The sequence below is a fragment of the Cygnus olor genome, chromosome 3, assembly GCF_009769625.2.
Source record: "Cygnus olor isolate bCygOlo1 chromosome 3, bCygOlo1.pri.v2, whole genome shotgun sequence".
NCBI classification, from domain to species: domain Eukaryota; kingdom Metazoa; phylum Chordata; class Aves; order Anseriformes; family Anatidae; genus Cygnus; species Cygnus olor.
The window spans coordinates 120,281,268-120,299,514 of NC_049171.1; the positions used below are offsets into that span (position 1 = coordinate 120,281,268).

Consider the following 18,247-nt stretch of genomic DNA (forward strand, 5'->3'; position numbering starts at 1 on the left):
CCCATGTTGATGGTGCATTCCGTACAAACTTCCGCCATATGGGTCTAGTACACTGGACTTCATCTGGATCTGTGGATGTTTGTGCATCGTTTAAGTCCTTATAAATTACTTCCCGTACGGCTAATTCCCTCAGGTACTGAATTCCCTTCTCCATGGTGGTCCACTTGACTGGTACACATACAAGTTCTTCCTTGTAGGGATACCTTCCCTTCACAGCTAACAGGAGACGCCTCCAGAGGCTGTGAGATCGTGCTCCATCTCCAATTGCTTTGTCAATGCTTGCATCTCTAGCAAGGGATCCCAACCGCTTGGCTTCCCTGCCCTCTAATTTCACACCATTGGCTCCAGTGTCCCAGCACCGGAGCAGCCAGGTGACAAGCTGTTCACCTATACAGCGACCAAAATCTTTTCGCACATCTCGTAGCTCACGCTGGTATAGGGTTCGGGTAGTTACTGTTGACTTACTGACATCCTCATCCTCATCTTCATCCTCCTGCACACTTGATGGCCCAGCCTCGTCTTCTCCAGACCCAGACTTAGCAGAAGACTTTCTGCGTTCTAAACGACCTGCGTCTCTATACCACTTTTTCACCTTTTCTACAGGGGCAACTTGCACTGCTACAGTTCGTTTCTCCGACCCAGCCACAGGGTCTGCCACAGGGGTTGGAATACCCTCTGCAGGGTCAACTTGCACTGCTACAGTTCGTTTCTCCGACCCAGCCACAGGGTCTGCCACAGGGGTTGGAGTACCCTCTGCAGGGGCAACTTGCACTGCTACAGTTCGTTTCTCTGACCCAGCCACAGGAGTGGGAATGGCTGCGGGAGCTGGAGCCGGAATGGCTGCGGGAGCTGGAGCCGGGACGGCTGCGGGAGCTGGAACGGCTGCGGGAGCTGGAGCCGGAACGGCTGCGGGAGCTGGAGCCGGAACGGCTGCGGGAGCTGGAGCCGGAACGGCTGCGGGAGCTGGAACGGCTGCGGGAGCTGGAACGGCTGCGGGAGCTGGAACGGCTGCGGGAGCTGGAGCCGGGACAGCTGCGGGAGCTGGAGCCGGAACGGCTGCGGGAGCTGGAGCCGGAACGGCTGCGGGAGCTGGAGCCGGAACGGCTGCGGGAGCTGGAGCCGGAACGGCTGTGGGAGCTGGAACGGCTGCGGGAGCTGGAACGGCTGCGGGAGCTGGAGCCGGGACAGCTGCGGGAGCTGGAGCTGGAGTGGCTGCAGGAGCCGGGACTGGAACGGCCGCAGGGTCTGTCACTAGGTTGATAGTAGCATCAATTTTTTTTTTTTTCAAATTGCAGCTCGATAGGCACAAGCCAGACCCCAGCACGCCACAGTGATTTGTGTCACTTTGGAACTGCCAGAGTCATGACCCCTTTTTTTTCAAGCATTCTACCAGTTTTTTAGGATTTTGCAGTTGTTCAGGGGTGAATGTCCAAAACACTGGAGGTGCCCACTGCCCTAGAAACCTGCCCATATCCTCCCACACTCCCTGCCACTCGCAAATATCCCGCCTCAAGACAGATCTCCGGATGAGATTCCTAAGTAGTTGTTTAACCTTAAACAAAACCTGAAGCGCATTCAGGAGACATAACAACAAGAACATGCTGGTCTGAGTATCCCAAGGATATTCAACATCTTGGAGAGCTACCGTAACTAGCTCGGGGGATAAGAGGGTGGTGAAGGAGGAAGGGAGAGTGAACAGGTAGGAAAAAATATCTTCCCCTGTCCCCTCCAGAGACTGACTCCCTGATGAAAAAAGGCAATAGGTGTAATTGCTAATAGTTTCTGAGATATGGTTTCCGAAGTATAGAGTCGACGACAGTGCTGAGTACAAATACCAGGTTAGAGTCATGACCAGATACTTCATCATTTCATAAGCCATCGTTACACCACACAGTACCATAACAATCTTAAACCAGGGCCCGGAAAGGGTAAACAGCACGACAGGGAGCACATACAGAAAGTAACTTGCTATAAAACTCAATTTGGGAAACAGGCACAGCAGACTTGAGATTAAGGCAATCAACATTGTGACTAGCAACTATTAAGCAGGTCGAATACTTATACCAATTTTAGTTTAACACACTCTGGTCAAATCTGTCGATATCTCAACCCTTCGAGCCCCACGTTGGGCGCCAAATGGGCTGTTGTGGTTTAGCCCGGCTGGCAGTCAAACACCACACAGCCGTTCGCTCACCCTCCCCCCTCCCTCTCCGGGATGGGGGAGAGAAACGGGAAAGTGAAGCCTGTGAGTTGAGATAAAGACAGTTTATTAAGACAGGGAAAAGAATAACAACAATAATAATAATAATAATAGTATTAATAGTAATAATGTGTACGAAATAAGTGATGCACAATGCAATTGCTCACCACCCGTTGACCGATGCCCAGCCTATCCCCGAGCAGCCGGCCACCCCTCCACCCCGGCTAGCCACCCCTATATATTGTTCAGCATGACATCAGATGGTATGGAATACCCCTTTGGCCAGTTTGGGTCAGCTGTCCTGGGTCTGTCCCCTCCCAGCTTCTGCTGCATCCCTAGCCTGCTCGCTAGCAGGACAGAGAGAGGCTGAAAAGTCCTTGGCTTGGTGTAAGCACTGCTCTACAACAATTAAAACATCAGCATGTTATCAGCGCTTTTCTCATCCTAATCCAAAACATAGCACCCTGCCAGCTACTAGGAGGAAAATTAACTCTGTCCTAACTGAAACCAGGACAAAGTTTCCTACTGTATTACTTCTTCTGGAATTTTAGTATAGAGTAAGGAAGCTTAGTATTAACATTTTATTTGTATTGAGGGGCAAGCAGTTGTTTTTTCTGATAATACTCTAAAAAAAACACACACAAAACAGCAGCAACTAGCAAATGGAAATGAAACACGATCATCTTATAATTTATCTTATAATTACTTGCATAAACAAGCTCTGAAAAAAATTAATACTGCAACAAACATTTCCTTGAGAAGACAGTCTACATTTTGCTGGGGGAAGGAAAGCAAACAGAATAAACAAAAATATCCTGCAAAGGTCCTAAAGCAAAACTGAGCAACAGCCAGCACGGGGAGAACAGGAGCACTGTCTCCCACAGAACATGCCGACGTCTGTATGAGCAGGACAACACCCAGACAGTGTGGAGTCACAAAGAGCACCGTGCCCTCTCAAGCTGAGGCATGAGATACCCCCAAGCAGTAAGATTTAGCTTGTTTTTGGAACCTTCTCCAACTATTTTCAGTGTGACCTGCATTGAACACTAGGCAATAAACCCCAATGTACATAGGTCAAAATGAGCCCGTCTACAAGGAAATGTCATACTAACCCTTCTCAAAACAGGAGTTATTGCAGAACAAGATCTGTGCAGGACTTGTGAATTTTCTGCTTCAACCAGTGTACGTGTGTCAATGTTCACACACACACAAATACGCTCTCCTTGTTCCTAAATGGATCCTTTTCTTCCCAAACTTCTATGGCTTGGGTAGACTCTACCATACAAAGTTCACGAGGAACTCATCGTAGCTCTGCACGTCACCTCAGTGCCCCCACAGACTATGCCACCTCATCAGATGACAGCACCCATCCAGCATTTTTTTTGCAGGCACCTATGTGCTAGCTTGTTTCTGTGGGCGTGAGCTGAAGTTTGGCCTCAGCTCTGTACAGCTGTATGGATGTGACACACAAAAAAGGATATAGCACTAAGTCATTGCAAATACACAGCACACTTCTTGTTACAGTATTTTCCATAGATGAGTGGCATGCTGATTTAAATCTGTTCAAGCTGTATTGATTACAGTCCTGCTGTCCATCAGCATCATGTCATCATCTTGGGGCTGCCAGTATGACAGCTGTCAAGGAGCTAAATAAAGTTGACTGTCAGAATGTTTTGCATCTAATGAGTCTGTGCACAAGAGTATAATAAAAAAAGTGTTCTGGAGGAACTCGCTATCACTTAAATACTGAAAGAAAGATATTGCCTTAGCAGAAACTCCCAAAGCCATCTGTCATCTGTCATGGGCTGCATGTCTGTGGCTGAGCTGGACTAAGGCAATGGAAAGCACCAGAGACTAGTGATGGACTAGTGATGGGCGCCTTGTATCATGCAAGGAGATTTAAAGTGGGCTGACATCAACAACCCAGAATCATTCAAAGAGCTTAAAACTACAAAGGCACTGCAGATTTGATGCAATGTTACTTTGCAGTGCAGCCTGCTAGAAAGACTTTTTCCAGCTGAACTTCGGTCTGACATTCACTGGAAGTCATGTAGCAATAGCCTGTCTGTGGCATGGCACACTGCTGAGCTTATATTTAGCAGATGGCTAGAACCATCAGGAATGAATTACCACAGCTGATCAGAAAAAAGAACCAAGGAGCAATAAAGCAGGCACCAGCCCTACCGTTATGGGTTCAGACATTCATTATGCTGCAACGCTCCCGGGTGATACTGAGCCTACAAAAAGGAAAATAAGCTTCCAGCTTGCTGCCAGAAGACTCCTGAGAAGTTCCTAAACCTACCTGGTGGTCCACCAAGAGCAGCAGCATGACAGCGTTAACACTTCTGGTTGTACTGCCACTACATTGCAGAATTCCTTCTCAAGTATTGCTGACAATTTGCATGACAGTCCTGCAACGTGTTTTTGTCCTGCCAAGGCTTTGATGCTAGGAGTGGACTGAGGCTGGCCATAGCTATGAGGAAGGAGTGGGGAACTTTGCCACTCACCCTCTCCAGCAGCCTGGCATAGCCCACCCTACATCATCACTCGTCCCATGGGAATTGTTGCCTCAGGAAGCAGTAGACTTCCTGTGGTCCCTGGAGGCTGCCAGCTCCTCTTTGCCTCCTCTAACCTGCCACCTCTTTGCCAACAGCCTCTGAAGGGGAGATCACAGGAGCCTTAATCCAAAGTTACCTGAGATCTGATGGGTACAGAAACTCCAGCACAGTGGAGGAGGACACAAAATCCTTTGGTGAAGTCGCCCCTGTCCCAGAGTCACCCCAGCTAAGCGCTCCTCTTCCTCCTGCCCGGGAAACAGAGCAAACAGCTCTGACCTAGGCAGACCTGTATCACTGGCTGGGATCCACATGGCCATTGCGTGCAGCTGTCTCATGCTACAAGAGCCCTAGTCACACACCCATCCTGCTCCATCCTCACCAGCAGCTGATTTGCAGCTGATTTTCCAGTTGTTGAAATAATCAACACCACACTATTGCCAACATCAAACTCAGGACCTATGAGATGAAGCAAGCCAACAGGCATCTATACTAACCCTTTCTTCTTCTGAGTTTCAAGCTTTCTGCAAGCCTGTATTTCATAGTTTCAAGCATGGCTCAGACTACATGCTCTTTTTAATAAAGAGAATATTGTTACCATTTTAAAATTGTTTTTGATGGACTAGAACCAGAGATTGGTGCCTGTATTCAAAGATGCAGTACTGCTTTGCAGCAGACTTTAATTGGGGTGCTGTTTTTTGCTTTTGAACTTATAATTATGAACAGATTTTTTTTTTTAATATGTCCCCTGGTTTCTCCCTTCGAAAGAAAATCTCATGTTTAATGAACTTAATTTTAGATAAAAGGAATTAAAAGAAGAAAATTAAAAATGCATGAAGCTCCTAGAGTCATCCAATTACTGTGATGTCCATACAGCAATGCCAGCATGGATTTTACAAAGCAACTAAAAGCAGAAAATCACTGAGGATCACCACATGTAAACGCTGTTATGTTCCAAAATGTGCTGAATTAGAAATATACATTTTATGCATTTCTTCTTCTTGATCTGTTGCAGAAGATCAAGATCAAACATGCCAGGCAGCCCTGAGTAGCATATGTATGCATACCCAGAATGCCTGCTTTCTTTTTTCAAAACCACATTTAGATCTGTAGTCAAAATATTAGAATAGATATATGCATCAGAAGAGGATAGTCTTTGCATTCACAGTGCAACAAAAGCAGCCGCCAAGCTGGTCAGCAGTGGTATTGCTACCAAGCAGCGGTGGCCTAGAAAGCTTCCAGCAAAAAGAGAAGGCTGATGTAGTCATGAAACACTACTGTCCAGGCAGTTTTCTTGAGAAACACACTTAGAGAAATACATTTGGATCATTTGTGACAAGGAACAGAAACAGATTTACCTCTCCATTTGTCAATGCCTCTTCTAGATCTTGATCTGAATTTGACCTAAGTTCACAGCTGACAGAAAACATTCACAGAGAGAAATAAATACACTCAACATGATGCCATCACTGCCCAAAAGATGGCCATCGCTGCACAGCAACATTGCCCAAGGACACGTTTCATGTTCCAGTAGCTGGGACCACTCTCAGAATAAGTTTAATTCTGTCAAGCTAGCCAGCCAGTTTGTTTTCTGACCTAATGGATATGATTTCCAGATCATTACTGACAGACACCTCACTTGTGACAAGCTATTCATCTCTGTCATGCAGGATTACCCAAAATACAGCTGCATCCTTGACCTCATCTGCTGGCACTGGGCAGGAGATGCTCATTGTGAGCAGGGACCTGCAGACAGCCAGCTCCAGCTCCAGGAATAGAAAGAAATCCATATAGATAGACCCAGCTCCCTCCTCAAGGAAGTTGTTTTAAAGACAGCCCCAACCCTCTGAGGTGAAACACACTGAGACTAGCACTGTGTAACCATCTCAGGGCCAGTGGACATATCTTCATTTGGTCCCCAAGAACAAAGACATCACAAGTAGGCTCAATCTTATGGGTCAGGATTTCCTTCAGATTTCCTTTCCTTCAACTTATCAATTAAGAGAAAACATACATACAAGGAGGCTGTATATAATATTTATTTTGCATTTTAAATTTTCTTCAAATACAAAGTGATGAGGTGCACTTTCAACATCTTGCACAAGTTCGGAGTGCTGCTATGTTGATTTCTTTCCTAAAAGCAAGAGGTGGAATCTCAATCATAGAAGTCAAATTCATCTGCTGTGCTGTGAATTTGTGGATGCAAAGCAGCCTCACTCTCAGAGCTGCTGTCATCAGATACACCCCAAAAAGCTGAGTGAAGAAAAAAAGGAGAGTTATAAAACCTTTTCCATGTTTATATCACCACATAGACATAATTTTACATCTCTTCTGAGGTAGCCAGACACCATGGTTTGTAAAGGTCAGTGTTTCAAAAGACTGCCAAGCCTAGGTGTGCACTTCGGATACAGTGCGCTGTCAACAAGTTGTGGTCTCCACAGCAGCTCGATTAAGAGAAACAGTGCACTCATTTACAAGTCTCACTTCATTGTTCCTCAAGGTAGTTTTAAGGGAACATTTCCACTCCAAGCAATTTACTTGAGCATCTGCTGCCTGAATTACAGCTTTGTCTATTATGTTCTACTTTCTCCTTCTACTTGACCCTGAAGTGAAGTCAGTCAGACCATGACATCACAGAGTTGGCATAAAAATGGCAATGATGTCACAAATGGAAAAACACCACCTTGTCACAGGATCAAATCCAGGCAAAAATGACTTCAAAGACCTGGATGGCTTTAACAAATGGATCTGGTAATTAGCAAGCAATTTCACAGAAACAGAATCACATTTAAATTTGGAGTGCCTGAGAGATTCCTCAATATGTAAATTAATTTGACCCATGGAAGGAAAAAAAACAGAAGCCTGACACATGGGGAAGTACAGAGCTCTTCAGGATGAAGGCCTGATGAGATGATTCAGGTGTGAAGGCTGCCAGCTCAATCGTGCAGTAACTGTTAATTTTTCCATTTCCCTTGATTTAAAAGAGAAAGGAAACAAAACCATAACAACAACAAAAAAAAAAACAAAACAAAAAATATCCTTTTCTCTCCAGCAAAAGCAGTTGCTTCACCACAGAAGGGCCACCAAGGACTGCTGCTGATCAGCAACAACACTGGACTCTGCAACCTTTGAGACAGCGTTTGAATTTAAAACTAGCCCCAAGACAGCAATAAAAATGGGCTAAAGAACTTGGGGAAAACGCGAGCACAAGTCAGGATAGAATTCACAGGCACAAGTGCTCCTTTCCACCTTGGACTCAGTTTCCTGGGGCAGCGCAGGAAGGGCAGGGACATGGACACCTGAACCCATGCTTCTCCCTTCCCTGCCCCAATGAACTCCCCTGCAGGAGAACTCATCTTTCCCCCTTGTAACCCACTGTAGAAAGTGGCCACAAGCTAGCATGTCAAGCCTACAGTTAATTCCAGAGCTGCACTGTCTGCCTGTTCCTGACCTTGTCAGAGGGCGGTTGTTTCTCCAAAGGTAGCACAATAGCAGAGATGCCCCAAATGAGGCAAGACTCAAATATGGATTCAGGCAGCAGGAAGAGAGGAAAGCTGTCAAGCCTCATACAGAAATTGCAGCTCATATTTGACTGAAGCACTGTTCACGTACTTTGTGCTTTTGATGGCACAAGCTATATAAACACCTTATCTACAAATGCAGCAGCTGCATCTTTCATCCTATATCCCTGGCCCCCCAGCCCGCAGGCCTGCGCTCTGCCCAGGCCTGCCGTGAACAGCAGAGTGATGCAGGCTGCACATGTGGGAAGAGAACAAACATGTCCAAAAGCTCCAAAAAAAACAGCTCCCAGCAGAGAAGTACACGGGTGAGAGATGTGCCAGACACCTTTCAACAGCAGCAAAGCAGCCATCCTTAAGCCTGTGCAGATCTCACTCCTCTGAAATATGTTCTGTACTGTTCAGGACTGCTGAGCTCCAAGCAAAGAGCTTGCAGGTCCCAGTACTTTGCTTACAGAAGGCTTGATTAGAGGTGACTTTAGACACCAATGGTTATGGTGATTAAGAGAAAAATCAAATAGAATGAAAACACGCAGGGCCCAGACCTTGGTTTAAAAGAAAGATTACTTGCTCATGGAAAAAAATTGTTCCAGACACACAGGCATGTGCAGACACCCTCATGTACCTACCTACAGTAACCATGCAAACAAACATGCTGCTGCCCACCTGTTCCTGTACCCGGTATTTCAAAGGGGAAGATCAAGAAATAGTCAGATTTTTTCTTCACTAGGTGTTCTCCTGCCTGCTATTTGTTACTATTTAATTTAAACCCTGAAGCACAAAGATTAGCGTCGCTTCCAAAACATATGCGCTATGAAATGCATCCTCTGTGGTCCAGAATTTCTTATGTCAGCTATTTGCCTGTACCAAGACAGGGAAATTCCCCATTTTCCCAGCTCCTTAATAATGTTTACGTCGTAGAAAACCTAAGAAAAACTACACTTAAAAAGATATTGATTTTTAAATAGCATAACATTTGTTTCTTACCTTTGGATTTTATAGCAGTTACAAATCCTTTCCTGACTTCAGTCCTGCAAAAATAGAAAGATTTTAAATATTCAGCACAATGCCACAAAATTAAAATATAAAAGGTGACATTTTTTCTAAGCTATGACAAAAAAAATCAGCAACTTCTGTAACTTTTTGTTTTTAATAACTATTCTCTCCTAGGGTTTTCTTCACCTTTATGCTTTATAAAAGGTGGAAAAATTATCATGCAACAGGGATATTGATCCAGATGTTCAAGCAGAGTGATTTGGAATCGTTCCTTGCTAGCACTGCTGATTTACACTAGTAGTGAATTAAGGGTACAAAGGATCAGAGCTTCATCTATCTCTTGCAGTCTTTCAGATATGCAAAGAAAGTAAAGAAAAAATCCAAACAAAAATAAAAGCACCCCCCACTGATGGTCACTGAACTTCCTCACCTCCCTTCCTGCCAGTGCACTCCTCCAAGTTAGCTACTGGGTTCCCATAGCATCCTCCGTGTCCCTATGTAAATGCGCAATCTCCCAGCTGCCTTTGATCTACCTTGATGTATATGCAGTTGCGATTCTGTTCTGTTAAATGACTGCTCTTGTGTCTAGAGCATCACAGGCCCTTTTGAATCTCTCAAACAAGCTGGAATCATTTTGATCTTTTGTGTGTAGCATGTGTATTGTGTTGGTGCTGTGAAATAATCTCATAGGGGCAATGATGTAGGAGAATTAACTGTTATATTAACAATCCTGCAATAAGCTCTAAAAATAAAGCCTCAGCTGATTTTAATAAGGAAGATCAAATAGGAGATATTTGTGACATTACTGTGTGAACCAGTAAAATATAAGCAAATGTCAAGCTGCAATTTGAAGCTGTTGCTACAGTTAGAACTCAATCAGCTGTCAAAGTTTCCAGTCAGCTGTCAAAATTTCAAACAATTTGCTGCATTTCATTTAAAGACATAGCAGCTAATACATAATTACTTGAAGCAGGTACTTAAAAGTATTCAAACACTACTGCCATGGAGGTATTTGTGAAGGAGATACAAAAAAAAAGATAATTCACTGCTTGTCTTATACCACTGTAATCAGTAAGAACTTGTGATTACAACTGGAAAGCTAAACTTAAAGCAGGGGGAACTTTCATCACATTACAGCTACCTATGTTACAGCAACTTTTCCCTTCAAGGGAAAGGAAGATCATGCTAGTTACATCATATTCCTTTTCTACAAGCCGTGAATGTCATTAGCACAAATCTCCCTTCTTTCAAGGGATACAAAAAATCCCTGAAGTAGAATATTAAACATAGCCAAAGTTCAACCAAGATACCAAACCAACATTAAAGTACTAGCAACAAGTAACAATACTAGTTAAGTAGTAGTGTGACATAACTAGTTATATATTATTTAAATAAATAACTTTAAAAAATGTTAGCCTTAAAAGACTTTATCTGACATTTTGTTAGTATGCCATCCAAATCCCCTTTGGTTTTATTCAGAGTCAAATCCTAACCTGTATTACGCTCCAACTTCCAATTCATTCACTTGACAGTACATTCAACAAGTATTTTAAGTCAGATACTCTGGTTTGAATCCCGTAGTACACCAAACACCCTTAGCTCTTGCTCACTTTGGTGAGATTTTCTGACCCTCAGCATTTCCCCAGAGGTGCTCAACATATCCCAGGCTCGGCCCATAACACGTACTCAAGAGGATGCAGCTCTGGCAGCTGCATCGTTCTTCCCCTGGGTGCAGAGTGGGAAGCCACTTGTTGCTGAGCTGCAAATTGAGAGGTGACTTTGTGGCGGACTGCACAAGAACCATTTTATCTTCAAGTATTTCATTAAAACAAGATCATGCAGCTGACAGTGACTGTTTACACTGCTTACTGCTTCGCCTTCCATTGTCAGGAAGGAAGATATATGGGCTTTTACTATTCAGCCTGGAAGCGACCTTTTGCTCCACTTTTCTCCTTGGTTCAAGCCAAGATCAGACGTGAGGGGGTTGCTCACATGGACCCAGAGCCTCTGCAACGCCATGGACCATCACATGCAGCTTGGACACGGGACGACCAGAGGAATACTGCCCAGCTCTCAGGCAGCTCAGTCCCTCTTGCACAGCTCAAAGCACTATGTGGTGCTCCAGATCTGCCTGAAAGTCAATGTCTCAGAAGTCGTAGGTGGACAAGGATCACCAAGGCCATAGGAAGACCTGGAAACCTTCCCTCCTTTTCCCCCAGCTTCCCCTGAAGAAAGTGGCCAAAGCTGATGGAAGAAGGGGGAAAATAGATGCCCAAACTCTACCAAAAAACTTCAGTTTGTTGGGGTTCATCCTTCCAGGGCAAACCTACGATGCCCAAGAGCAGAATTCACTACCAAAATAGCACAGAGGTCTAGGGCTGCAAGTCAGCAGCTGGGCATTGGTTGTGACAGAACAGGGAGTATAGAAAAACACCAGGAAAAGGTCTGGCACAAAAGTTGTTGGCATACAGAGAAGTGCTTGGGGAGATACAGAAAATAGAACCAGGAAGTCAAAAGGGCCAGTTCAGAAACAGCAACTCTTCCAAACCAAACCTGAAAAATACTGCAAGACAGCTTTGCAACAGGGTATAAAATTCTTGGATTATGTCTGAAGTGGTAGTCAGGGCTGACAAGATGCAAGAAAACCTCTACATTGCAAAACATCCATACTGAGAAGTCAGGAAATTTCAATCATGAAAGTTATCATCTGCTGTACTGAGCACATAATAACCACACAGACCTCCGAGGAGAAATTTTAGGAGCATAAATGCAGAAAGGCCAGTTTCCCTGCCTCGACTAATCCCCCGTAGTGACCCTTCGATATCCATTTACACATTTGCTTCTTCCCTAAAATAATGGCAAACTCAGCCCAGGCTCTAACAAAGAAAAATCCCAAACCAGTTTAACTTCAAAGGGCCTTTTAATCTCTCCTTTACTCTGATGAAATAGGCTTTTTGTGCTGAAGATACTGCAACAGTAAGAAATGAAAAAGCTCCAAGAAAATATTTTTCCCTCCATAAAGAAAACAACATTAAGAGGAAAACCAGACAAAAAAAGACAAGTTAGATGCATCTCACTGAAAAACAACAGAAAATGTTTACTGTAGCCTGGGTATCTTTTTTGTTAAAGCACTTGTTGAACTACTCTTTCAGTATCAAGAGAAAAAGACATTCAAATGCCACAAAAAAAACACATCACCTAATGTCACAAAAAAGACACCCAAACACCAAGTTTTATCAGAAAAACAAAATGAAAAGCATGTAGGCTTCAAGAACACCGATACTCTGGCTGACATTGTCAAAGGTTTCAGGTCTGTGTGCCTCTGCTGTGTGAAAGCAGCACTGAAGCAACACGCTGCAGAAAACAAATAGAACATTTATTTTTCACAAGGTAGGCTTAATAACCCTCATTGAAAGAGCTGACAGAGCTTTTCCCCTATGCTATGAGGGGATGCAAAGCTGCAGATCTACCTGTAAAAATCAGGTTCTGAAAACATCTAAAAGCCTTTTAATAATATCAAGCCAGGCTACTCAGTGCCAGTGCTTCTGATGTGACAAAGCCTCAGTGCGGTGTGCCCCTGTGTGATAAATGCAGCTTTCCTGCAAGCTGCTGGAGGAGCCTGACGGCACTATCATTTTCTGCTGATAGTTTGCTAGAAATCAGGCACCACAGAAACATACTGAATTTATAGGCTTGGGAATAAACAAGTCTACTCATCACCCTCCCCCCCCCCGCATTTTCTGAAGAACTGAAAGAGTAATAATGAATTTCAGTAATTATACTGCAAATATGACACTCTTATTTTAGGATACAAATATCTCTATCAAGTTACATTTAAGGTCATTCCCTACTTAGGTATCCCACATTAAGGAAAAAAATATTCTTGCCTAGAGAAACTGAGGCCAAAATCTGTAACGGTGTAAGGACCTACTCTATTGCAGGTTCCATGATGAAACTATCTTGGAAAGACACAGGGCTTTGCTGCAAAAAGTAATAAACTAGGCATTATTTCCTCCTTAATACAAACGTAATGTACATACATACATATTGTTGCCTCTCCCTGCAAACCTCACTAATATTCCTGAAGCATCGCCACTACAACATCACTGTTTCTACAGCATTCAGCTTCTAGGATTTAGAAAACATGCGATACATACAGAATTTGCAGGAACATCTGTAATGGCAAAAAACACGCCTGAGTTTACAACCAACCTCTTAGGGAAGTGGCTTGACAATTAGAACTGCTGCAGAAGTATAAAACCATCAGATATGGACTCATTTATGCACGCCTCTAAGGATTCAGGAAACAGTCTGCATCATCCCACGCTGCCCCTGCATTCCCAGGGCTCCTCCAATGCTCTGAATCCCTATTTCATTGTCTTTGAAGTTCCTAGTAAATGCACGTCCTGAAAACCCCCCAAACCTCTGGTATCTCTGGTCAAAGCTCCAGCCAAAATAGGCATTTTTCCCCTCACAAGTTCATTAATCATCATCAAGGTTTAATTTATTTATTAGAGGTAGAAGATGCAAAAGTGAATTTGAGAGCTCTTACTTCAGCAAAGTCTGAGTGCCCCCTGATGGTCAACCTGCTGCCATACATCGTGACACAGCAAGGGAAGTGCCCTATTAGTTATAGCTAGTTTATTATTAAATATCTCCTCTGAGAATAATTAAAAGGATGAATTATAATCTGCAAACTTTTATTTACCTATCATTAAATCTGTGTTTGTTAGAGGCAGCTTTTGACTAAAAAACAGCCTCCAGAGACCAGGTTGGATTACTTCCAGAAGACAGATTAATCAAAGTTTAAAATACTTTACACGATGTTTATTTCCTGACAAATTAAAATTTTTATCTGGTTCTCAGTCTATAATACATCCTTAATCTTCAGATTATTTTGAAACGAGACAGAGTAAACAAGTGAAAGAAAAATAAACTGCTTGTATTAAAATACAGAATTATCTAGAAAGCTAGTGACCTCCTCTGGCTGGATCTATTGCTACAGGGCTACAAAATGCCACACACATCGTCTTCTGCCCGCTCTTTTGGGGTGATTCAGTCCTGACTTACGATGCCTTTTCCCCCAAGTAATTATATAATTTAGCACGCTCTTTTCTCTTGCAAAACCTTAACTTCAAACTAAAGTTGTATCTCTGGGCAGTTAGATATTCTTTCGGTAAAGTAAACGAATCCTAGAAAATAAACAGTTTGATACCTAAGGTAGAAGTGGACAATATTTGCAGGAGAAGAGGAAGCTCTGGCATGCACCTCTGAACAAAAGGGAACAAGTGGTCTTTACTCAGAGAGCAGCTTCCTATTAAGACTCACTCCTTCGTACATTATGCCTTTCATCCCCACTCAACCACAAAATGATTTTGCTGTAGGAAATACAATGGTAGAAAAAGATTTACATTGAAAGAATCTTTAATAATAAACTGTTGCAGATCTGCCTACTTCCCCATGATTTATAATACAATAAACATCGGATTCTATTAAGTCTCATGCACTGAAGACATGCACTGAAAAACTGAATATGAAAGAACTCAATTCTTCCCATCTCCAGTACCATAATAGTGAAATGAGCATGTATAAATGTGTTAAGAGTATCTCTTTGCATCTTTTATAGCTTGTGTGTATTAATCTGTAAAGCTTATTAAGAAAGTCATTGCTATGCAAAGCAGCACCCAATCTCTTTCTCTTGCTTTTCAACAGAGTGCAGTGTTTAGCCAATAGGACCAGTCCCCTTCCCCTCATTCTGCATTCATAACATGCAACATTTGCACAATGTATCTCTCAAAGGCTGCTGAATAGAAAGCCTTAATACTCATGTAAACAACTGCAAACCAATTACTTAATGAATCAGGCCCACACATAATGAGGTGCCAGACAAAGAGCTATAAATGCATTTTTGCGCCCAAGCCTCCGCTTTAAAGTAAAATCCCTCAGCTGTAGTTTGGGCTTAACTGGCACATCATAATTATTGTCTCTAGGACATCAGAGGAAGCCATTTTTTTTTATTTAGGTCCAGCAGGGTCTTTTTCGAGGTCACTCATCAGCTCAGTGACAAAACAGAGCAAAGAAGAATTTATAAAAAGTACCACAGCAGTACTACACAGTTATGTTTATTCTCAAGTAGTGGGTTTCAAGACCACTTGTAAAAGCAATAAAGCACAAGAAGTGACTGCAGTAAGTGGAGCGCTTAAATGTAAGCGGCCAAGAAATTTCACTGCGTCCTGACCGCAAACAAGCAGCGAGCTGCATTTTCCATTTTGCCTTCTTTACTACTTTTGCTTCGCTGACTCTCCGTAAATCCAACGTCAAGTGTCCAAAAGCAAGAGTTTATTAATAAACCTCATGTTTATTATTTATTAAAGGGTGTATTATTTTTGAGGTATTTTGGAAACAAACTAAGCCGCTGTATGATTATTTTTAAAGCAACACTGCAGTGTATCAGTGCCTCAAGTGCGCTTGCTTCCCAGCACTGAGAGGCATGAAATTATAGGGCAGTGATTTTTAAATCCATCACAAATAAGAATTAAAAAACCACTAAAAAAGTGTCTTATGAACAGTGTCTGAAAAACACAGAAGCTGCCAAACATTACTAGCAAGCAAAGCAGTACCAAAGGTTAAAAAAAAGCTTGGAAACTTTAAATAGTACATTTTTAATTATATGTATTTAACATAGGTACTTAATAGTGATCCTGTAAGCAAGTTCCCCAAGGCCCAATCCTTCTCTCACTGAAGCCCAGCACAGCAGGAAAGGACTAAAATTTAACACTAAAATTTCATCTCCAGGAGTACCCTTGAATTTCATAATATTTGGTATTATTTGGAGCATCACTCTCAATCAAAACTAAGTTCCATAAAGTATTAAAAAAGAAAAGCTTGAATCAAGAGAATTAGTCCTAAACAAAAGCATGACTGTCCTTCATCAATAATCAATACACTATTACAGCTTGTCTTTATTTACTGTACTGAAGAATTGCAGGAAGATTACAGTTTTTAACAGAAAATACAGAACAAAACTTGCAAAGACAGAATAGTCTTCTATAACAAAACTGGTCTCATCAATAACAATACAAAGAAGCTACAGAAAGATATCAATGTCTTATCAGCAGAATGAGTTAAAAATTTATCAGGATGCTTTAAAGTCTTTTCCTGAGTGCTATTAATGGCCATCTTCAGCCAAGGAGCCACACAACAGCAGAACCCGCTTGCTGGGCTGTTCTAATAAGAGCAGATAAGAATCTAAAGCCAAGCCAATATTTCATGAGATGGCTGTGTTATATCCTATTTTCCGCTGCTGCTTGACCACTAATTTGATTGTTGCTGTTTGATTACTATTACATGCCAATGAAGAATACCGGGGAGATATAACAGAACTGCTCAGGGACCGATAGCAAAGTGCTGCATTAAAAAGCACAGAAGTGATTTTTGTTTGGTTTTGCTAAGAATAAAAAAAAGAAACAAACTGCATTCTTTAGGTAAACAGAAGGCCATTAATTAAACCTACTCGGTCAGAAAGCAAGACAGATATATTGTAAATATCCCAAAAATAACTGGGAAAAAAAACAACCTATAGACTGTGAAGAGTGTTATCCAGTTACAGCTAGTTTACATCTCAGCTACATGAAGAAGAAATCCACCACTTTATTTGAAGACTTTATGTTTTCTGTCCGCCCTTTTCCTGACAACTTCTATTGTCTGGCCTCTGAGTAGCCCTACTGAGAGCAGCTGTACACACTAATTTGTGGTTCACTGAGATGTCAATTGAGTCTTAAAATGAGAAAACAACAGCTGCAAAACAATACTTGGCTTTGGTGCAAATATTTTCTAAGGTGTATCAGAGTTTAAGTTGTTTCATTAGACAAACCTAAATACAAACCTTAACCCTAGATCACGTAAAAAAATAATCAGAAATTCAGTCACATTCTACCAGCATCTCTCATTCTACTGCAACATTTCAAATGTTAAATCCTTTAACAACTTTACCTTGAGAGGTCACCACTTCTTTCACTGGATGAACTGCTTTCTGAACATATTTCTTGGCTTTCTTTTGTTTTGGAACTATCATTACCAATACCGCAACCTGTTAAGTAAAAACACAAAATATAATTTTTCAAATAAGTCTGAAGCCATACATCTGCTGCTTCCAGTGAGGTGTTATTCTGATGGTATTTTTGCAGACTGCACAATACATCAAAAACACATCTACATTCCCTGCAACATCTATCAGTGAAACCCAGATGAGTATTTAGAAAAGCACACAGCAATATTTTCACTTTATTTTCCTCTTGGAGCTACCCTCAGTTGTCTTTGCACCAGCTGCATGTTGCACGCACTGCCTGGGCCAGGCGCTCCTGCCATGGCTGGACAGACAGACAGAAGTCCTTGCTCCTGGGCCAGAAGCCACAAGCCCCTTGCCATAGCAGACTCTTTAAGGATCATTTACCCCACACCACATTCAACCCAGAGGGGCTCCACATCACATTTGGTCTTTGTCATGCTGGAGAGGAAAAACATGTACCTATGTCTAGATTCTACCTCTGTTCCAGTTAGCTTTATTCTTCCTTTTTTTTTTTTTTTGAAAAACAGTCAGACCTTACAACATGCTGTTCTGAGCAAGCACCCCTTGTTATTTTGAAAAGGAGATATGCAATGGCCACGCTGCTGGATCGCTGAGAGAGCTCAGAGAGGAGGAACCACTACACAGTTACAGTATGTGCCAAGATATTTTGCTCAAGATTAGGTAAAAATGAGTTAAATATAGAAAACAAGACTCCTTAATCACTTAAGTTATCTGATGATTTTTTGTGAAACTTTAGCATGTTTTAACTCATTTTAGAGAAAAGTACATTGACATTCAGAATTGCATTCTATCACATCAACTTTAAGCAAAACTTAATTTTCTTTTCTTTTTTATCCTTTAGTTCTTATTTACTTTCCTTAATCAGGAAGAAGGGATATTTTTTATTCTT

General features: G+C 42.3%; 1 protein-coding gene across 4 annotated transcripts in view; it reads right to left on the minus strand.

Moving 5' to 3' along the window:
* Nucleotides 1–6,778: 6,778 nt before the first annotated feature.
* Nucleotides 6,779–18,247, minus strand: part of KIZ (kizuna centrosomal protein) — a 49,998-nt gene continuing 38,529 nt past the window's right edge. For 2 of the 4 annotated variants that reach the window (XM_040554301.1, XM_040554299.1), the window contains 4 exons: nucleotides 17,262–17,358; nucleotides 9,261–9,304; nucleotides 8,940–8,945; nucleotides 6,779–7,008 (listed from right to left, as the gene is read on the minus strand). In XM_040554301.1, the coding sequence (XP_040410235.1) occupies nucleotides 6,911–7,008; nucleotides 8,940–8,945; nucleotides 9,261–9,304; nucleotides 17,262–17,358 (245 nt within the window). In that variant the 3' untranslated portion in view covers nucleotides 6,779–6,910. The remainder of the gene's footprint in view (nucleotides 7,009–8,939; nucleotides 8,946–9,260; nucleotides 9,305–17,261; nucleotides 17,359–18,247) is intronic. The other 2 variants (XM_040554302.1, XM_040554300.1) reach the window with 1 other exon arrangement.